This window comes from Callorhinchus milii, unplaced genomic scaffold (assembly GCF_018977255.1).
Source record: "Callorhinchus milii isolate IMCB2004 unplaced genomic scaffold, IMCB_Cmil_1.0 Scaffold4, whole genome shotgun sequence".
Taxonomy (NCBI): Eukaryota; Metazoa; Chordata; class Chondrichthyes; order Chimaeriformes; family Callorhinchidae; genus Callorhinchus; species Callorhinchus milii.
The window spans coordinates 21,774,364-21,797,934 of NW_024704745.1; the positions used below are offsets into that span (position 1 = coordinate 21,774,364).

The 23,571-nt window shown below is 40.6% G+C and overlaps 1 protein-coding gene and 1 non-coding gene across 2 annotated transcripts; both read right to left on the reverse strand.

Moving 5' to 3' along the window:
* Window positions 1–4,706: 4,706 nt before the first annotated feature.
* nufip1 (nuclear FMR1 interacting protein 1) lies at window positions 4,707–22,984 on the reverse strand. The gene is made up of 11 exons (XM_007891727.2): window positions 22,946–22,984; window positions 22,123–22,375; window positions 20,446–20,540; window positions 19,051–19,155; window positions 12,152–12,214; window positions 11,895–11,971; window positions 9,389–9,481; window positions 8,438–8,682; window positions 7,040–7,180; window positions 6,263–6,483; window positions 4,707–5,637 (listed from the first exon to the last, which is right to left on the reverse strand). Exons 2-11 carry the CDS (start codon window positions 22,364–22,366, stop codon window positions 5,287–5,289), a joined length of 1,635 nt encoding a protein of 544 aa, XP_007889918.2. The 5' UTR covers window positions 22,367–22,375; window positions 22,946–22,984; the 3' UTR covers window positions 4,707–5,286.
* LOC121848932 lies at window positions 14,300–14,518 on the reverse strand. The gene has a single exon (XR_006085077.1). It is a non-coding gene; the product is annotated as a small nucleolar RNA SNORA53 (small nucleolar RNA).
* Window positions 22,985–23,571: the final 587 nt, after the last annotated feature.

Below are 23,571 nucleotides of genomic sequence, written 5' to 3' on the forward strand. Positions count from 1 at the left end.
GCACCTCCAACAATGCAGCTTTCACCCAACACTTCACTGGAGTGTGAGTTTGGTACTATGAACTCAAGTTGTAACACAATCCTTGACCCCACAACCTTTTCACCGAGAGGCATGAATACGAGCTTCTAAATAATCCTGGCAAAATCATAGCTAACAATATCAGATAGATACCTTCATAGGTAAGGCAGCACGTGGGCTGGAGTACATTCCAAGAGAAGTTTTAATACATTAAGGACTTAAGGTGACACTCAAATTTGTTAACGTGAAGCTTGAATGGATTATTAAAGTCACTTTCAATCTTTAACTGTGTCCACCTCAAATCTTTATTTAGAAAATTAATTAAATCTGCAAATCGCAGTTCCAGCATTCCAAATAATAATAATAATCCTTGCATTTGGTATAGCACCTTATCACATCTTCTAGACATCTAAATGTACAAAGCATGAAAATTGACTCTGGCAGAGTAGGACTGACAGATACGTATGGATGATGCACTCAACCACATATGTCAAATACAATATGTCAAATCCATATGCATCTCTGGCAGAGAGGCACAGGATATATTCCTGAAAAGTTTCTGGGACAAATTGAAAATAATCTGAAATGTAGCAAAATATCAGCTGAGTTTCTAACCCTTCAACTTGGAACAGTAAGATAAAAAAGATTACAAAATAGAGCCCTGCAAATTTCTGGAGGAAAATCCAAATAAACATTTGACATCCATATAGACACTGAAATTTTTTTTTGTTAAAAGTTCAGTGAAAAAATATTTAATCTAGACAAAGGTAGCAAGACAGAAGCAAAAGACTCATAAAGACTCATAAAGAGTTATTCATAAAGGCAGCTATTGTGGAAAGATATAAAAGCAAATGAAAAATGTGTGGAGTGTATTCAATAGTATGCTATCAAGGATGAGTGGCAATAGTAAAAAAGAAAGACTTGGGAAGCTGAGACTATATAACTAGTGCTGAGAAGGTTAAGATATGTCTCAATAGAGATCTTTCTAAAATTCTGGTGGAAGTGCAAGTCATCTTTTGATCTCTATCCATTAACTTTCCACCACCAGACCAAATGCAAAATTCAAATACAAACATTATAGAAACTGCGCAAGGAGCCCAGTGAAGAGTGTGCCATCCGTATAAATCTGCACTGAACTCCACCAGCTCCAACTCTTTAACAGTCGTGTGAATGCTGCTCCACATTCCACTCATGCCATAAGTGCGGTCAGTACTGCACCGTTTGCTTTAGCCTAGAAAACCTTATTCAAGCAAAAGTAATAATAACTTTGCATTTGTTATACAACATTTCACGTTGGGAGGATCTCTCAAATTGCTTCACAGGATTTCCTGTAGGCAGTAATTATGTTTTGTGGGCGAATGTCACAGCCAATTCACACATAGCAAAGTCCCACAAACAGCCATAAAATGAATGACCAATATTATTTGTGGGATTGTTGCCCAGTACACTGGAGAAACTCCCTTCTCTTTTCAAATAGTGCCATGGGATCTTTTGGGTCCACCTGAACATGCAGGTGTAAACTCAGTTTAACATCTGATTTGACTGATGGCACCTCTGACAATGCAGCACACCCCCAATGATGCATTGGAGTATCAGCATAGACAATGCAAGTCCCAAGAACCAAGGTGGGTCTTGAACCCACAACCTTCTGATTTGAATCAGGGTGCGACTAAGCCAAGCCGACACATGTAATGAAAAATCAAACCTAAAAGGGACTAAGAATTGTCTTCATTGGTCTGGAATCAATAACAATTTTCCCAAATAAATTCCTGATTCAGATGCATATTTGGCCAAGACTCATGTCATAAAAAATACTGAGCAAGCAGGGGATCCATATTTTAGCAACATATATAATTATTAACACTTGTGCACTTGTGTGTAATAGGTTATTGTGAGTAAAATGTTTCTGATTAGTTTTACTTCCCGTCAAACTGTGCACAAAAGCGTTTAAAACTGTACCAGAAGAGAACGGCTGATGGATTTCTAATATTAGAAATACACGTGAAAATAGTGCTTCATTTTCATAATAAATAATAATGCTTGCATTTGATATAGCACCTTATCACGTCTTCGAGACGTCTCAAAAGCTTCACAGAATATATTGTAAAGTGAATTGATAAGTTTATTTTGTGGGCGAAACACAGCAGTCCCACAAATAGTTGTAGATTGAGTGACCAAATTATTATTTTTTAAAAATATTTTTCTTTGAAGGGATAACCTCACTGAGTAATTTATTTCCCAGAATTTGTGAAGCTGCATACAATTGTGGTATAAACTAATCAAGTCCAATATATAATAAGAAACTTCATATGGAATTCCAGAATGCCAACTTTTAAGGTTTTCCTATTACAGGAGCAAGGAATTTCAACAACATTCCCTGGTACCTATTCCAGCTATTCATTACTCTCTGTGTTAATACTTCCCAGTACTTATCTGAAAATTGACTTTCACATTCTTGAATCTCTGCCCATGTACTCTGCTGTCTTGGAATAATTGAAAGTAAATAAAAACACAATGAAAATCACGCTGCATGTGTATTGTCTACCTTCCCAAGAGTGATGTAAATTTTAGCAAATGTTTTCTTCAGTATTAAACACACATGGATGAGTTACACTGCCGTTAAATGTTATAGTCCCAACTGCTATGACTTATGTGAGTTTTACTGTATTAGGATTTTAGGTCACCTAAAGTCACATAGTCTTTGATTTACCTATGATTGCAGCCAGTCAGTGTCCAGTCCTTTCATACATTTCTTGACAACAGTGGCTTGATACCACTGAAGGACAAGCAAACTGCCCATTGTAAGTGTGTAAAGATCAGATTCTATACTTCAATACTGCAATGCTGGGAACGTATTGATTGTCCATCAGCACCTGAAAAAAATAAGGTAACACGATCCTTTGTCAGAAGCCACATTGTGCCCAAAATGTTCATCTATTTTTCTCTTCAGATTAACCTGCTGTGGCTTTCCAGCGTGATCTTTTTATTTCATGTGGTTTCATTAGACCTTTTGGAGCTACAGGGAGAGACTTTTCTGCACCTAAATTCCAACTTAAATTTAAAAGTGATGATGATTCAGGGATGGTTGCCAATTATTTGGGTATAATCAGCACTTGGTTGTGCGTTTTCAGGAAAGAAGATGTATTTCAATTGGCTGAGAAATGGGTCAATTCCTCACAACAAAACTGCAGCTTTAGTATCTATCCTTCAGGGTTTTGCATCAAAGCTGCGACTGCTGCAGAGATGGTCAGATCAGTTTGAAGTGAGGAAAACATCCTACAAAAATAGAGCAGAAATAATCATCAATATAGACTACTGGTGCGTCCAGCACTCTGGGTTGTTGCTATTGGTAACCATCTCACGCATCCTTTGAATCAGTCAGTAAGGCTAACACATTCCTCATACATTAAGAACAAATAATCAAATCACCATTTAAGTAGTTAGTTGGCAGAAAAATAAAAGAGCTGCATTAGAATAACATTGTTTTTTGTATTGTTTGAGTATGGCCAATGGAGGACTCCAAGTGGAGTCCTGTAGCTCAGTGGTCAGAGCACTCGCTTTGCAAGTGAGAGACCTGAGTTCAATTCCAGGCAGAGGGCGAAACCTTGGGCAAGTTTCCTTACTCCACACAGAGCCTAATAATAATCCCTCCAAAACCAAAAACAATAATAAATTGGTCATTTTCAATCTACGACTGTTTGTGGCACATTGCTGTGCGCAATTGGCTGCCGCGTTCGCCCACAAATATACAGTCAATTCACTTTACAGTGTGTTCTGTGAAGCGCTTTGGGACGTCCTCCCGACGTGAAAAGCGCTATATCAAATGCAAGGATTATTATTATTATTATTATTAATGGTCTGTTACGATCTTGAACATTCCTCTGTAATTTTCGGGACATTGTCTTACACTGGTAAAGGATGCCTTGTCAGCTATAATAGGGTAAATGATACATTTTATAAAAGATTGAAAACAAATTCTGGCAGCCTACAGCACTAGCAGTCATTGTAATTACTAAAGAAAGCCAACTATCTGGTCAGCACTTTGCAAGTAATTTAAAATTTCACTGGGACACAGGCTCGTGAGCAGCGTATTGTTCTAACCAAGGATAATTCCACAATAATAACCTTTGCATTTAATATAAATGCCTTAACACGTCGTCGAGACATCTCAAAGCACTTCATAGGATATACTGCCAAGTGGATTTACTGTATTTTGTTACTGGAGACATTGACCCCAAGTTGACGTCTCATCCGAACATGCAACACTTCAAATTTTGTTTTGTGAAAAAAAGTTTATAATGCTAACTTCCCTTACCCTAAATGAGCTCATGCCCTGATGAAGCCACCAGATGAATCCAATGCCCTAGGCACTCTCTTCACATAATTTTGGGGAAGGTTCACATAGCAAGTGGGATTTGTTCATTTTGACACTCGGGTTTGAAGAGCAATACCCCAAAACTAGATTCATTTTCTTAAGAGTAACACCTGACTTGTAAATATCTGCTCGTAAAATTGAAGAGAAAGGCTGGTAAGATACTTGCTACCTTTTTTTTAAAAAACAGATTTTGCAGTATTGAGATTTGATAGTATAAGATGCTGGGCATTAATTTCACATTCCAACATACGCAGTTAACCTAACAAATCTTTTTTTTTTTTAAATCAGCCAAGTCCTAAGAATGGAGACCTAATTCTGAATGATCAATTTATTTACATAGTCTGTAAAATTGGTACCACAGATTACGGTCAATTTCCAACAATTATCTTTCAATTATTTGTCCAGTTTTATTTCAATGAGAAACATCTTGATACAATAATTCAATTTAAAATAAGAATAAAACACTCCTACAGGTTGATGAAGTCACTGTCTGGAGTATAACTGAGCCCTTCAGAACTGGAAGGTCCCAGTTTAATCCATGGGTTGCTCCAAATTTGTTGGTCTCAGACAGACATGCAAGAGAGATACCGAGTAGGCTTCAAAGCCCAGAGGCTAGAGACAGAAATAAAAGAGCCAAGATTCCCACCATAGGGCAGGGCTATGACGCTCCTCACAGTCAAATATTGCAGACACACACCATCAAGTCTCACACAATTAAGAACCACTTGGGTGAAGTAGCAGAGGCTGATTGGCACCTTCGGGTGGAGCTGTACCTCAGCACAAGTCAGTGCCTTCAGAAAATGGAGGGGGGAAAAATAAACTGTATAGATTTACAGATAAACAAAGTTTCTGTCATGTCTTCTGACCATATAAATCTATACGAGTTCAGTTGATCATCTCTCTTCGCACTGCAAAGCTGGTATTTCCCAAATATCATCATCTACAACAGGTACAGTACTCTTACTCTGCATTACTTGAGGCAGATCTATTGCAGGGGACAATCTTACATTTACTTCAGTTAATAAAGGGTCTTGCTCATTCTCTTCAGATTTAGGGACCTCAAGCCTACACGTCGCATCATATTCTGCACTTGCACATGTTGCAATTTCTTCTCCACATGAAGCAGCTGGTGACACCCCCAATCCTGTGTTCTTTGACTGAAGACCCCAAAAGTCATTTTGTACAATGTACCGAACACACTGCAAGATAACATTTCTTTCATGTCGTATGTCACGGGCCAATAACTGCAAACAGAATATATTGCACAGAAGGGTATTATTATACATTTTCAATTTACAAGTGTTCAAATCTTACTATCATAATCTCATTTAAAAATGAACTAATTACAAGATCAATATTAACATCCTTTTATTCGGTCCACATTTGGAATTTCAATCTGGCCTCCTCTAGTCCCTTGCCCAGTGGACACTATCCGTGTGTTAGCCTTGACAGTGCACGTTGGAAGGCATTTCCCTATCAGGGAAAATATCTGCTTAGGAAACGTCCCATTAACCATCTTCATTATGCCCTTCTCAAGACAACCACAACAGTTACCACCCCATCTCCAACCTGTCCTTGCTCTCCAAGTTGCTGAATACCTCTCACTTCCAATTTGCTGCAGCTTTGCCTACAACACAGATAATGTGTCCTCTCCCTCTCTGCTTTCAAAACCCATCTAAACAATTAAACCTCACCCCTTATATTATTATATACTAATATATTATTGTTGTGTCCTCTAATTGACGTTTTAATCTGCTGGTCATCCTTAACAATTTTAAGTGTAAATCATATATAATACATTTTTACACAGGATCCTTGTGGATGCCCAAGAGATAAAGTCTGTCTGTACATTCACACAATGGCTCTCACCATTTCTAGTAGGGTTGGCCGGCGTTTCGATCGACCCTGACCCAAGAAAGGTCTTCCTCGTGCATTAGGACCTCGCTTGTAGCCCCTGCCTTTGAAGGCTCTTGAATCCATGGTGCGGTTTTGAGAATTTTCCTTTCCTTTCTCATTTGACCATTTTGGTCCAGATCCCAGTAAGACTTTGTTTTCTTCTAAAGCCTCGACAATGGGCCGGAGAGGAATTTCTGGTAAAATGTTGCAAATATTGTTATTTTTACATTTAAATCAGAGGATTAATAACATAACCACACAAAATTTATTTAACTACTCGCTGGCCACATTTTGCTTTGAGCTGGGTCCTCCTCAAGCAATTCTCATCTCATTATACATGAGCTTGTAAACTACAAATCTTTTTTTGCATGTTAAAATAAAACTATTCTCAACATTTAATGAATGAAAATAAATCCACTTATTAAAATTGAGGTGAAGCCACAGAGGAATTCAAAATTGTCAAATCCTGTGATTAAATCACAAGTACAAACCCAACATATTTCAGGCACTTTACATGGGCTTTAGTCAGAACCATCATCTATTTACAACATTTCAGAGCTCCCCAAGGAGCTATTTTGTGCCATAGTCCACACTCTTAACACTCAGCTCCTCCATAAAAAAAAATGCAAGAGGTTTACCTAGATTCTATCCCAGTGAAACACGTATGCAGGAAAACTGCAGCAAATACTCTCTAATTTAATGTACTCCAGTTTCCTTCAAAATTATGAAGTCACATTTATTCAGACTTACCATCTGGGGCCTGGTCACTTTCACTATCTGATGAACTGCCGTAGTTGGCCACCAGCAATCCCAGGGCTGATGTTATCTGCTTCGGAGCAACAGTGAGTCCTTCGTGCTCAGTGCCAGCACAAACATCGTCCTTGTCAGACTCTACAAGGGGAAATGCAATCTTTCAGCACTTGGAAATTTAATCCAAAAGAAGTATCTATTGGCAAACGGACTGTCCCCAGCAAGGGGCAAAAGGTACATAAATTGGCATTAATATGCGAGTATATAATAAATTGAATCAGCTTGGTAATGAAAATACAACATAACAGAATCACTCTACATGACTTCTCACAACACGATTCAACTCCATTCTCAAATGACCCTTTTGAGTCTCTTGCACGAGTTTGATATTTTCCATCTTTTTATGGAAAGGCCATTAGAGCTACAGGAAGGTTACAGTGAAGGTTTACATGGATGGATGACTAGTGATAATACTGGAGATGGGCTGAAAAATTGGGACTATTTTCACTGGAACAGAGAAGTTTAAGAAGCGATTGAAATGGTCTTAAAAGTTCTGAAAGGTTTTGAGGATAAATAGTGAAAGATTATTCAACTGATTGGTAACAAAGGTCAGGAAACTCAGCCCACAAAACCATGCTCTAACATAGCAATAAAAAGAGAAAAACTGGAAAGAGAACATTTTGTGGCCATGGCCAAAGTTGTTTTCAAAACCTCCAATAAGCTTTTAACAATGGCTAAAAATCCAATTTAAACACAGAAATGAAAGCTGCAAAAAAAATATTATTTTAAATGTGAAATAAATAGTAATATTTGTGCCCAGCTTCCTCAGCAATTTGAATTTATTTCACAACACAATAAATGTATTCACAACTTATTGTTTTGTTTGAGACATAACAAGTGGAGTCCTGTAGCTCAGTGGTTAGAGCACTCACCTCGCAAGCAAGAGACTTGGGTTTGATTCCCGGCAGGGCAAAACCTTGGGCAAGTTTCCTTACTCCACACACCTGATAATAATCCCTCAGGAAAAAAACCCAATAAATTGGTCACTTCAATCCACAACTGTTTGTGGGACACTGCTGTGCGCAATTGGCTGCCAAGTTTCGCCCTCAAATATACAGTTAATACACTTTACAGTATACTCTGTGAAGTGCTTTGAGATGTCTAGAACACATGAAAAGCACTGTATCAAATTCAAGGATTATTATTATTATTTATTATTATTATAACATGTGCATGTGATTGCCAGGATGGTGGAAGGTGGATGGATTTTGGTCCTCTTTCATCCAGCAATTCTTATGTTCTTATGAAAGGAGGAAGAAGATGACATATAATTCTGTATTTGGGACGTAGGAAAAAGAATACATAATAGGATATAATCCAGAAGCTTCAAACTTTTACCTGGATCACTTTCTGCCAATACAGCCAGAGGGTCCATGTCTTTTCTGTAGGCTTTGATGTGGTTGGTTTCCTGGTTATCTGGAGATTTTTCACATACCCCATTGGCCTTTGGGGGCCTGACATGTTCAGCTACATTTAGTTTTTTCTGCTTGCCAGTGAACTTTTGATTGAAACGCTCTTGTTTCCCCTTTTGAAACTTTCCCTCACCCTTCGATTGTGGGCCTTTCCATTTCCGCTTCATTTTTCTGACAAACAAAAACAACAATCAGACACTGCTGTGTGGCAACAACAACAACAAGATTACATTTGTACAGCGCCTTTCACATCCCAAGGCGCTGGACAATGTACAGCATTTCAGACCCTAGCTGGGGTTGGGGGGGAAGGGAGGGGAGGGGAAAGGGGGTGGCCGATGGCATGGTCGAAGAGGAGGGGCTTGAGGTGGGACTTGAAGGAGGCTAAGGAGGGGGCGAGGCGGAATGGAAATGGAACAAATGTTCATTTCATTGTACACAGGATCATTTGAAAAGCAAGAAAGCGTACCTATTATCTGTGCCTGTAAAAATATTTTAGAGTATTAATCTCTTTACGAATAAATAAAAAAAGGAAGTTTCAGTGCAAAGCTACATATGTGTGCAATTAACTTCTCCAAGTCAGTTACAGCAGAGTCCAATCCAGAGTCCAATCGTCCAAGACCCTCCTCTTCGACCGTGCTTTCGATCTCCCTGCTTTCCCCCTGCTCTCCACACTCCCCGACCTCCAGCTCGGGTCCATAACTCTGTCTATCCAGCGCCTCGGGATGTCTTCCCGACATGAAAGGCACTTTACAAATGTAATTTTATCGTTGTTGTATTTACATGTGGGTAGATACAACAGTGGGCATTCTGCTGATTTCTGAATTCGAATTTTGAAGTTATTTTGGTGGCAGTAAAATTACAAACAGTGGATACCTACCCAAACTGTTGTGTTTGAAGTACTTCCCCTCTCTCTTCCCTTTCTCGATCTTGTCTCCACTTTCTCTCTATGTTTGCCAAAGTTGGAAAGTTTCTGAATATAAAAACAAATATTGATTACATAGATGCACAATTACAATTGCCAGCACCATTAAAGGCCTGGTTAGCAAGAGTTGCATAAACTGGAGGAGCAGGTTGGTTGGTTAGGTGTACTTAAGAGCCCAGTACCTATGAAACAGTTATGTGTGCAGTAAAACTATCCTCTTTGATCATCAAGATTTTCTGGTTGAGGAAGGGTGCCCTATTATTCCAAATGGCAGTAGGATAGTTATACTTACAATGTGCTTTACAACAGTACAAAACCATTATAATATAAAGTGCACACTGATCAATCCTGCAACACTTGGATGCATGCAGCAACAACAACTTAAAACTTATACAGCACCTTTCATGTACGATAATAGCTGAAATGCTTTACAAAGATGATGCATCTCACTGAGCCCAGAGGGAAGAAGGATTAAAAGTGTTGATCAAAGGCTGGACAGACAGATAGGCTTTTAAGGAGGGTTTTGAAAGCAGGTTTCCAGAGCAGAGCTCACGTGAGTCACACCAGCCAAGCACAAACTATCCTGCTCTTTTCTGTTTCAAAGATCACACCATATATCAAGCTGATAATCTAATATTACACGGCATATGAACTAGTGAACCCTCAGTGTAATTTCCCAAAGTATACATTCAGCTTAGGTCAACTTAATTTGAACTGGATGCAATCTATCTCAGGTCACTAAGATAATATAATAATAATAATATTAGAATAAGAAGAAACGTGCCATCTCCCAAAGCAGAGGAGATGTTCCTCTCCTATGTTCCTTAGTCCAGTCTCCCACCAGGTTCACAGTTAAGGAAGTGAGATAATTGGAGAATTTCCCAGAAACTGTCACAACTGCTGTACTTAACAAGTTACCCCTGTAGATTTGTTTAAGATAATTAAATCCATTCTTATTTTTTGAAACAAAGGATACAATATAAGAAAGCTGCTGCTGGCAGATTATGTAAATCAAGAGTTTTTACACAACAAATCTAACTTATTTCTTTACAACTAAAACATGCGTAAGAGATATTCAATAAGAAGCAATGCAGTAGTTCTTCTAGGTAGCGGGCAAAGACAAGGAAAACAACAGATCTTTTTATAATACAGTACTTCAGAACGATGGACCACTGGGTTGGGAGTCTACTTTGCAATGTCCTTCAAAAGTACAACTTAACCTGTCATTTATAGTCAATGTTTGGTTCTCTCAAGTAAAACATGTGAACAATAATTGACCAGGGATGTTAATTCCAGGCAGCACAACGAGCTCAAATATATAACACACACGGAACAAAGAAGATTTTAGATTTTCGTTTATAGGAGACAGGTTTTCAATGCAGATAGCAATTACTACCCGTATTTAACCTCTTGAACTGTTGAAAGGCAGTGAAGTTCAACACAATTTAAACAAACCGTTCTGTAATCTTATTGCTACTTAAATGCTTTTGACCTGGCAATGACCTCTGCAATTAGTGCTATCAAAGGTAACTGCATAACAAGAAGACATTTTTCTTTGTTATCTTTCTAAAATACTTTTCGTTATTACTCTTCTTAACTGGAGGTAATTTTGTCTACNTTTTTCCATCCCTGAACTTTTGTCCCCTGCAATCAGAGGGCAACGGCAGCACCGCCTCCAGACATGTCCAACCCTGCTCCTTGGTTGACACCCCAAGAGGCAAAGGTCTTTTTCTGGTTCATTATCAGCAAGACACCTGAACCTAGAACAACTTGGAAACCAGAATGTGAATGCCACTCAGGGATATGAGGCTAATACTTAGTATTTCTATTTTCTAAGGCTCAGGTCCTATACCTACTAGAGTGATTGTTAAACAATATACAAAAGTGCCATAAAATAAACTAAGTGACATAGATAGTGACCTTGTTAGGCCACACAACACAGACATCTGCAGTATGCCGTGGTTCCCAAGTTACAAAGCCTATTTTATATCACTAAGATTTTTAAAACAGATGCATTTTAATTCTTATTTATGCAAGCCTGAATAGTGTAGCAAGTTAAGTGCACTGTCCTTTCACTTCTAGAGCCTGTAGTCAAATGTAGCCCAAACTGAAGGCAAAGTCTTCTTTGACTGCTGGGTGTAAGGATCCTGTGTGAAATGATCTGGACACTCTCAATGTCTGCTCCAGTGGGCACCCCCACCCCACCCCCTAGTACAAACCTGCAACAAATTGAACTGGCAGCATTGCTTAGAGAAGTCATGAGGATAACAGAAATAGAAACACTTTCTAACATCACTCACTTTAAGGAGCGGAAAGTGTTCACCAACACCAACATTCAAAAGAGTTTTCTGCAGGAAACTTAAAAAAGTGGGAAATAAGACTGTACCCTTTCTAGCAAACTATAAAGAGAGACACAAATACATTCATACAAACGGGTTAAATAAGTCGAATCAATAGTCACCTCTTTCTCTCCTCTCGCCACTTGACAATTTCGTCGTCAGTATTAAGCTTAATTCTTTTTGCCCCCGGCGCATGCATCTATTTGTAAACAGAATTAAACAAAATATTAAATTCTGTAACAGTTTTATACAATTTACTGTCAAAGGGAAATGCACAATACCTTGAAAAGCATTGCATATCAAAGCAATTGCATGTCGCTCAATTCATTCTCTATCCTTCACAAATCACGCAGCTCAGTTCAATAAGTACATCACTTACATTTTTCCAATGAATCTGAACCAGCTTCTCATGAGCATTGAAGTCACATCCATCCACTTTGCACTGAAAAAGACAGACAGAAAAGTCTAGTTTAATAATAGACTGAACGTATAATCTGCCAGTTGCTCATAATAGCATCTACAAAATCTTTGGATCAGTGTCTACTTTAATGTTGCACAACACCCACATCACTCACATTTACTATTTCACTTAATCAGTGTTTTTTTTCCCCTTTTCTTTTTATTACACCAGACTTGAAACATTTTTGAACTACATTAAATGTGTATTTTGCTTACAAAATAGAATCAACTTAAGTGGAAAAAATTACCAGTGTCAATTCATCCTTCATACAAATAAAAGGTCTTGCAGACAAGAGAGGGAGTGGGGAGGATTCCTCTTGTTTTAACGAAATTGCAGTACTGCACAGCTTATGAGTTTACCTGCGCCGCTGATGGGACTTCTCATTATAAACATAAAACAGAAAGACTGCTCGTATTTATGGTCAGCACGAGATAAATGCACCCATTACCTTCCAACTCAATTTTTCAATGGCAATTTTAGGCACTTGTACTGCAACTTTCTTTTTGCAAAATTGCAATCATTTTCAATTCATAACTATCTTACTAAACTGCCTTTGGATCAATGCCATGAATGCAATTATATTTTGAGCTGAACCGAGTACTTTTACACTTCAAATAAACTGTCTGCTAGTAGCACAAAGCCATTCGGCTCTTAGCCCACTGACACTAACTAGCATGGGAAACAGAACTACAACGCAGAATATTTGCACAATGCTAAAGTCCACAGCTTGTAATTAAGGGCTCTCAAAGATTAAGTACCTCTTCCCAAAATTTAAACTTGTCCTGAAACAATATATTTAATGTACTGGAACACACAAGTCGTATTCCTTTTATTTTAATAATGTGTCCAGTATGCTTACAGTACAGATTTGGATGGTCTTAGTTTTGTTTCTAATGTCATTAACCTTCTTTAAAAGCTTTTCAAAGACTAATTTTAAAACTCAAATCAGGTAATTGTCTGTGAGCCACAGCTCCCAAATTATGTATTTATACCAAACTTTTTGTTTTCAAAACAAACACTCTTTAGCCTAAGGAAGACTCATATACCTACCCAGTAGCCTAGTGGTTAAAAGATTCACATCCTGGTGTGGTAGAATACACCAGGAATAATCCCATTGCAATGCCATACATCAGAGATAATATTGCTTACATTTGATATAGCTTCTTTCACACCAGAAGGACATCTCAGAGTTTCAAAGGACTTACTATAAAGTGTGGTGACTGTATTTTGTAACATGTGGATACGGCAATTTGTGCACATAAATGTCTCAGACAGCCAATGCGCCTTCCCTGCACTACCTGGGCTCTGTGGGTATGAAATAAGTTAGGGACAGGGGAACTTTGTTATCTTTTGCTCAAACGATCTGAATCTACTTACGTTTCTGCTGGAATTTCTCATTATAAACATAAAACAGAAAGATCGCAAATATTAGTGATCAGTATGAGATACACCCGCACATTTAACTTTCAACTGAATTCCTCAATGGCAAGTTCAGCTACACGAACAAGTGGGCCCCAGGCTCGATTCCCGGTTCCTCATGATTTAGCTATAATTTGAAACTACATTAAATGTATCTTTGGCTTATAAGACAGAATCAACTTAAGTGGAAAAAATACCAGTGTCAATTCATCCTTCATATAAATAAATGGGCCGGGGGTAGGGGGGTTATTATATTGGCTGCGGTGTGAAATGACATATGGGGGCGAAGGAAAAGTGCAAGTATGCAGACTGCAGGCAAAAAAAGATCAGACTTGATACTGCTGCCCTCCATGGTAATTAGCCTGCTACACTCACTGTCTGGGGTCTTGGGTGAAGTACCAGAGGGCTGCCAGTGTCTGCAAAAGCCAGCACGAGTCAGGAAGAACATTGGCAAAATAAAACCAAAAACCTCTTTACAAATTTTAAGTAACAGATAGCACAGCGTTCTACAACACTACCTTCTCATCTCACCCATCTTGTGTTTGTACTTCTGCTGTTCCATTTGCCAGATTAGCCAGGCTCGTTCATTATTTATAAAACAAAAGTCATCCAGAGGACGCTCAGCACAATTATTTATAGGAAATTGCAAATGTCCGCAAACCAGCTGAGTCCTGATGGCAGGAAACAGCACATGATCACACAAGCTGTTTACATCAGAACATTGCAGTCCAATGTGCAGGTATGTTGTTCTCATCACCAAAGTTTATTGGATGTTGCCTGGCAGCCGACTAAAGAGCCCACCATCATTTGGATTTAGCAACAAGACAGAACGGACATGTCCCAAACATGGATCTAAGGGAGTGTATGTCTCTCTCTTTTTACACCTGTGAACCACAACGCTCGCTTATTCAGACTTCCCGGAACATCATGATATAGGTTCCTATAAAGAATTAATGGGCAAACAAAGCTTCCAATGATTGATAGGTCTTGTGTATGCCTCCTTTAAGGGTATCAGTCTCACTTGTGCACTGAACTTGCACCAAAGCTCCCTCTGATTCTCATTTCCCAAAGCCAATTTGTGATTGGCATGATTAGGTGGTGAGTGAAGAGAGAAGGTGAGCATCATAAGTATGCTGATCCTATGCCATGCAACGTATCAGGCTCATTAATTGATAATATTGGGGTTTGCATTAGTAATGCTAACCATCTTGAGACTAGAATTCTAGCCTACTGTAATTAAACAACAATGCCCAAGTACATGCAGTACCGAGGTCTAAGCTTGGCAGGATTTTATTCAAACCAGTATCTGTATAGTTTGTATAACACATGCACTCTAATACACAGCACAGTCATGAAGTTCAATCATTTCAAAACACAAGACAAGCATTATGGGAACTAAAAGAACAGGTGTCAACCTGGCTCAGTTGATAGCGAAAGGAAGGAACAGAAATTAGGGTTAGGGGTTTTGGGCCATGCAGTAGAAATACACTCTGAATTTTCTGGTGTTGTCAAAGTGGTGGTTTGTGACTGGAATCACAAGGTGTAGTAGAGTAAAAAGTAAAGTTAAACTAGAATTTTTCATCTGAAAAGTTTAAAAATACTGATATCTAGGTTAGAGACAAGACCCTCGTGTGACAACAGCCTTCTTTTTCACCTTGAACATTTCACAATTAGCCATACAACCCTCAAAACGGCCAGCACGTGCAGTTACACAAAAACAACCTCTTGACACATCTGCTTTCAAAATAAAATTTAGATTGTCAGGAGAATTATGTTTAAGACTCACCAAAATCAGTTAAACGGTGAAGCTTTAAAACACTTTGAATTAACTTTGGCTGACAATAGGTGGGTCGATTTAACTCAATTTGCTTTTATGCTTTGATGTGCTGAATAAATAGCTCACACTATGTGTCTGGTCCTGGAAAATTGTTGCCATTTGTTTATCTTCAAATCGAACGAGTCATATTCTGACTCATATACAAGACAAAACTACTTTTAATTTAAGGAATTTGTTTTCCTCTAACCAGCTGAACAGTGGGAGGGACAAGGTCACAATCTAATCCACAACTCTCTCCATGAAGGAACCAGCGACGTGCAGTGTCACAGAGAGAGATCAGTAGGCTATGAGGCTAAACCAACACAGAGAGCAGGAAGCTGAAAAACACAAATGTACAGAAAGAAAGAACTTGCATTCTCACTGCACCGACTGTGTTGAAGCACCTCAAATCTCTTCAGATAAATAGTTATAGATAGTGACACACTTGGCAGTCACTTGCAACAGCGAGATCCCATAACAGCAATAAGATGAGAAACCAATTAATTGAGGATTATTGGCCTGGACAATAACTCATTTCAAATGGTGTCATGGAATCCATAATCTTGACCTGAAACCAGGTACATTAGATGGCTAGTCACAATTGGCACAGAAAATTTGGACTTCAGTGAGGCTGGACAAGAACCCCATCTGAGTTACCTTCTCAGAAAAACATTGAAGAAACTTTCCCAAAATAGAAAGATGAACCTTTAATCAAATGGAAACACTCATCTTTTATAGTTAAATTCCAACCCGCCCACTCCTTCCGCTCAGCCGGCTCTGGCTGCTCTATGTCCCCCAACCCACCCGCCCCACCATTGGCAGGAGAGCCTTCAGCCTCTCTGCCCTCAACCTCTGGAATTGCATCCCTCAGTCACTCCGCCTCGCCCCTTCCTTAGCCTCCTACAAGTCCTGCCTCAAGACCCTCCTCTTCAACCATGCCATCGGCCACCCCCCTTTCCCTCCCCTTCCTTCCCCCCTGACCCCAGCTCGGGTCTGAAATGCTGTACTCTGTCCAGCGCCTTGGGCTGTCCTCCCGACGTGAAAGGCGCTATACAAATGTAATCCTATTGTTGTTGTTAAATTCCTATTGACCCCCACTCTCTGAAACTCCATCCGGGAATCCCTCAGACGTGCTTCCTCCCACTCCTGTTTCAAGATCTTCCTTTTTGACTGTGCCTTTGGTTATCTTCCTTTACCCCCCACCACCCTCCTCAGCTCCCACTTAAGCTAGGACTGTCAAGTGCCTTGGGACGTGCTCCCTTAGTGAAAGGCGCTATACAATACAATACAAAATTACATTTGTAAAGTGCCTTTCATGTCGGTCGGTCGAATGTCCCAAGGCACTGAACAGTCACGGATTAGGACCCGAGCAGGTGGGGGGGGCACAGGCTGATAAGGCATTAGCAGGTCGGAGAAGTAGGAAGGGGCAAGCCGATGGAGGGCCTTGAAGTTCAGGTTGAGAATTTTGAACTCGATCCTCTGAGGGATGGGGAGCCAGCGGAACCGGGCGAGGGTGGGCGTGATGAGGTCACGGAGCCTGGTGCAGAAAAGGGTACGAACTGCAGAGTTCTGGATGATCTGCAGCTTATGGAGGGAAGAATGGGGAAGGCCGACAAACAGGGCATTGGCTTAGTCGAGCCTGGTTGTAATGAAAGCATGTATGAGGGTTTCGGCGGCCTGAAGGTTGAAGCAGTGGCAGAGTCAATGTTGTGGAGGTGGGGGAAGGTAGAGTAGATCATGGCACAGATGTGGGGGAGAAAGGACATTTGAGGGTCGACCAAGATGCCTCGTTCCTGACTGGCTTGGTGAGGTGGAGTGTGTATCTGTGGATGCTGACGCTGCCAGTGCCTGAGGTGCAGAGGCGCTGGCACGATCCAATCAGGAAAGCCTTCGGTCTTGCTGACGTTCAACTGTAGAAAGTTGGCTCTGATCCAGGGCTTGATGTCTGACAGGCAGTCTGTCAGGACATCAGTGGTCCTGGATTCAAGGGTGGAGGCAGAGAGCTAAAGTTGTGTGACCCCATATCTGCGGATGATGTTACCTAGAGGGAGCATGTACAGGTTGAAGAGAGGACTGAGGAGTGAGTCCTGAGGAACACCGCACGAGACGGTGCGGGGGCTGGAGGAGAAGCCATTTGTGGAGGCAAAGTGGAGCCGGTGCGAGAGATAGGATCTGAACCATTCAAGGACAGAACCTTGAAGGTTAAGGTGAAGGAGGATAGAGTGGACCACAGTGTCAAAGCCAGCAGAGAGGTCAAGGAGGACGAGGAGACAGATGAACAGAATGTCAATATATAAATGCAAATTTTTATTGTATTGTGTGTTTCCACCCAGATAATAATAATCTTTGGATTTGACATAGTGCCTTATCACATCTTCGAGATGTCTCAAAGCCCTTCACAGAAGATAATGTGTAATGTGAATTGACTGCATATATTGTGGGCAAGATCCAGCAGCCAATTTCACACAGCAGTGTCCCACAAACAGTTGTGGATTGAATGGCCAAATTATTATTATTTTTTTAAGGGATTACCCCTGGAATAGCAAACAAAATACAGATGACAAGTATTAGCATGCTGCTGAACTGTAGAGGGCATCACAGCCAATCTAATTCTCATCCGAGATCGACATAAATGCATTTTTTCCAGTAGGGGCGTTGAATAGCAATTTGAAAGCCCTGACTGATCTTCCCCAACCTGGGGGCACGGAAGCAAATCGGAATACCCTAGACACACATGGCATCTGAACACCCTAACTGCTGCCATGCTCAGATCGGCTCAGACCAGCTGTTAAACCTGTGATCTTCTGGTCCTTATAATAATGCTGCAACAGATAGTGGAAAAGAAACTTTTCAATGAGCAACTAACTACATGCGAAGGTTAAGGTTAACGTGAGTTTTTTTAAAAAAATTACAACAAATGGAGAATGCATGAGAGTGAAAGCAACAAAGAAAAACTCAAGAGGGAATGTTGCAGTCACCACTTATTTTCTCCCACCAAACATTCTGGCATGGAACTGCTTAGCGGTAACAAGTTTTGATTCGATGGTAACAAAATGAAGTAACAAAATTAAGTGTAAAGTCCATTCAGTTGCCAACAGCTTTTCTCAGTCAGTGGAACACCATTTTTCATTGTGTGGATGTATAATGATAATAAAGAAGTAACATTGGAAACTGGATACTGGAGCGCGCTGCATATTAAGCAGGAATTAACTGAAGCCTGCATTTTTACTTTATTTAAAATAGAACTATTGACTGTCACTCACAGGAACTATTGTAGGATAAGTCTGAAATGTAACTGTTCCCCTTCCCCAGAGTATGTTGAAAATATTAAAGTTTGCTAGAAAACAACAGTGTGCAAATCTACCATTCACTTTATGAATCTTGTGGATCGATGAATTGGCCATTTGTCTCATGACTGTTAAGGGACCTTATTAGCACAAATATCTGCTGTTTGTGTTTAGAAAATCAGTCGTTAAAAGTGTCAGCAATTATCTTGAAAATGCCTTGAAAGTGACAAAACCAGGCTTTTGTAGACACTTGAACAGTATGTTTGCTAGTAAGTTTATAAATGTTGCATTCTTACCTTGGTATGCTGCGAGATGTGTTCATCATATTTGTCTTGCACTTTAAACCCCCGATCACAAGTGTCGCAAAAAAGTGCGAATACTGGTTCCTTTCTCTTTCTTTGCTATTGAAAAGCAATACAAAAAAGACCATCACCTTCAAGCTTTGCTCAATTAACTCAGTTTTTGCCTGTTGTTTTTCATCAAGTCATCAATCTCAATAAGCGCAATTCACCAACTTTGTATAAATAGTCTCAAGTCTAGATTGTATCAGCTTGAGGTCTACTCTCAAGAACATCCTAATAAACCTCCGCGCAGAGCAGCTTTCAGACGTAGCCTTCCCTCCCCCCCTACTTAATAATTAATTAACTGATTTCAAAAGGTGCAATTGTTGAGTTTTAAGTTATATTACAGCCATTTAATTTCCTCTGTGACTGTTACCATAGCCTCAATTGCTCACACCATTACTTCACTTTCAATGAACATGGAAGACGTGGAAAGCAATGAATTCTAAATCCCACCAACTGATGTGCTGTGAATTTAGGCTCAGAGACACACAGGGCATAAAGACTGATGAGACTACAGGTGAAGGAGGCAGTGGCTGGAAGAGAATTGAAGGTAATCATTCCGAAGATGCTTGGGTGCGAGGGGACGGATTGTGGGAGGAAATAGAGGAAACCATGTGTGCAAATTGGTGTTAAGATATGTCTACGTCAAAGAGATATTCCAGGATCCAACCAATGGAGCAATTGCAATAGTAGTACCTTGTAGGACTGACTTCACACATTTATTTGTGGGGAGGATACATTCTGAGCGCTCTGAGACACTACCCTGCGTGGAGGCCACTATATAAGAGCAAGTTGCTGATGTTGTCTCTTTAAACATGCTATATGTTACACTTAAATCTTTAAACATGATACCCAAAGCCAATATTAAAGAATATGTTTTGCTTTACTTTCTGGGCTTCTATTTTAATTTAGTTTCTCTACATGTTTTGTGCCCAAACTCCTGCTAATGTTCCTATTGAACTGACCACTAGAAGGTGCTGCAAACTTTTGCTTTGGTCAATTATGTTTCCCATATACTACTCAAATCTAATAAGCCCCAGGGACTGCTCCAGAGGAGGCATATCATGCTATAATCTTTGTTACCCCCCAAAATACATCTATTTACCTTATTACAATACAAATTTATATTTACAATAGAACGTTTTAAGTCAGGACATCCAAAGGCACTTAATAAGGCACGTAAAGTGTAGAAATGGACAAGTACAAAATTCTGCTGTAGCACGTTTGAAATATGGATGCATAGATTAATATTAGCCTCAAGGATAAAAACCTTTATAAAAGTACTGTATAAATAACTTTCACTTTGAAAAAGTGTATCAGAGTGTAAATGTCAGTCATCACTATTACCTTTCGCTTTTTGGAGCCATTTTGTTTAGGGTTTCTAGACCACCAGGCTGAAGTATTCTGATTTGACTGCTTTTGATTAAACTGGTTGCAGTCACCTAATTTCAGTTGTGCACAAAGAATAAAAATGAGTAAAGCACTAATCCAAATCAATAACTAACCAGGTTAATCCAAAAGATATACAGCATGTTGCTAAAAAGACTTTTAACTGCAACAGTTAAACGAGCCTTCTGTTTTAACTAATGACTAATTACATAATTTAAAATGTAAAGTAATATTATTAACTAGGACATCTGAACCTAAAACTACTATAAATTATTATATGTCTATATGTACTCTTACCCACTTGCATATTGACTGCTCCAAAGGGAGCATGTAGTGCTGTAATCTTTATTACAATACAAATTTACATTTAATTACCTGTATTACAATTTAGCCCACAAAATATACAGTCAATTCACTTTAGAGTATATTCTGTGAAGTGCCTTGAGATGTCTCAAAGATAAAAGTTGCTATATCAATTGGAAGGATTATTATTATAACAAATTTAGGTTATAAAGAAGAGTCCTAAAGTTCAGTGGTTAGAGCACTTGCTTTGCAAGCGAGAGACCTGGGTTCGATTCCTAGCAGGGTGAAACCTTGGGCAAGTTTCCTTACTCCACACGCCTAATAATAATCCCTCNAAAAAAATAATAAATTGGTTACTTCAATCCACGACAGTTTGTGGGACACTGCTGTGCTCAACTGGTTGCCGCGTTTCACCCACATAATATGCAGTCAATTCACTCATGTTAGTCATGTTAGTTGAATGTATCACCGAGAATGAGAGTTCAAGGTGTTATTTTTAATACAGAAGTCCTCAGTTTAACATCTCATTCACAAGATGCTCTACTAGAGGTCAGCCCTAGACGAAGTCCTAGTGTGGGCCTTGAACACAAAACTTTCTGAATGAGTGTTATCCAGAGCCAGGCTGCATCCAATGGTAGTGATCGTGACTATTCAATGGAGGAATTTCCATTTCACCTGGATCTGATCATGTTTAGATTTTATTCCTAAAATAGATCTCTACATTGTAAAAAAATATATATTTTCTATTAATCTGTCACCCAAAAACAATGTGTTCCCTTTCTACAGCCTGACTTGCTTTTATAACGCTTTGACCTAATCTTTCATCTATGACATTTTTTTAAAAAAATAGTAAATATTACACAAATACTGACACAAAAATAACTAAAATAAGCTATCTGGTCTAGTAATGGCATGAATATTTTAAGCCAATCAAACCTTGGTCTTGCTTTTTTTAAAAGAAACAGGAATCACAAGACTGAATTTATGTCAAGACACAACTTATCCTGCGTGTTCACCTACACAAAACTACGTTAAACAGTAAATCCTGGGAAGCATTTTGAGGCATCTGGAGGATGTGATAAGGCGCTATCTATTTAATTCACCAGGTGTGACCTGGATTCGTACTGACTTGATGACATTTTTGGTTCCAAGAGGGCCCTAAGTACTAGATTTGGCTACACTTCAATTCACTTTACAGTATATTCTGTTAAGCGCTTTGAGACATCTCGAAGACGTGATAGAGCGCTATATCAAATGCAAGGATTATTATAATATTGTAGCACTTCCATAACCAACAGAAGATTTGATACAGTGTGAATAAACCAATGTTACCCTGACAGGAGTTGAGCCACTGCGCTGGCTGGCGTGTCTCAGGTGGCTGGTGTAGCTCCGTTGCCTGCCCCAGCCCCTGGCCCAGGCCCAGCCCTGCTGGCCCCATGTCCCAGGGTAGACCCCCACCAACACCCCAGGGCTGGTATCCCGGGCCCCAAGCCGGAGGCGGAATAAACACGGGCGGCCGCAGGAGTGGGCTGGGGCTGCTGAAGACAGGAGGAGGGTAGTGTCCGAACGGGTTCATTCTGCGATGCTGTGCGAGGAGAGAGAGAGACAGACACACAGAGAGAGACGACAAGAACAACTTGGATTTATATAGCGCCCTCCACACCGGACGGCGTCTCAGAGCGCTTCGCAGTAACGGATCCCGGGGCCGAGACACAGACAGACACAGAGACACAGACAGACACACAGAGAGACACAGACAGACAGAGAGACACAGACAGACAGACACAGACAGACACAGAGAGAGACAGACAGACAGACAGACAGACACAGAGAGACAGACAGACACAGAGACACAGACAGACAGACAGACACAGACAGACACACAGAGAGAGACAGACAGACAGAGAGACAGAGAGACACACAGACAGACAGAGAGACACAGACAGACAGAGAGACACAGACAGACAGAGAGACACAAACAGACAGAGACAGACAGACAGAGAGAGACACAGACAGACAGAGACACAGACAGACAGAGAGACACAGACAGACAGAGAGACACAGACAGACAGAGACACAGACAGACAGACACAGACAGACAGACACACAGAGAGACACAGACAGAGAGAGCGATATATGAGAGAGAGACAGTGACCTCACAGCACAGTCCCGGCTCCGCGCTGTCTGCACACCATGTGGCGGCGCCTGGATTACACGTCAGACCCGGGGCGGAGGCCCCACCCCCAGGGCTGGACTGTCACTGACGTCACTCACCTCTCCACAGTTTTTATCTCTCTCTCTCTGTACAGTTATAAAAACAATAAAATATGCGCCGATATTGATAACCATATAATGTAGGGCTTTGTGACCCCCTCTCCCCCGGTGATGTGAGTGAAGTCCCCGCTGTGTGGAGCTGACGATGAGGAGCGGCGGCCGCCGGCGCTGCGCTGTGTGGCCGCGCGTCATTAGTGCGCGGCGGAGAGTCAGTCAGGTCCCCAGTCGGCGGCCCTGCGGGGGAGGCGGCGGGTCCTGAGTTGACGGGACGGCGGCTGGTAGGCGCTCCACTGGGCACAGTGCTGGTCAGGGTGAGCTGGTCAGGGTGAGCTGGTCAGGGTGAGCTGGTCAGGGTGAGCTGGTCAGGGTGAGCTGGACACAGCTGGTCAGGGTGAGCTGGTCAGGGTGAGCTGGTCAGGGTGAGCTGGTCAGGGTGAGCTGGTCAGGGTGAGCTGGTCAGGGTGAGCTGGTCAGGGTGAGCTGGTCAGGGTGAGCTGGTCAGGGTGA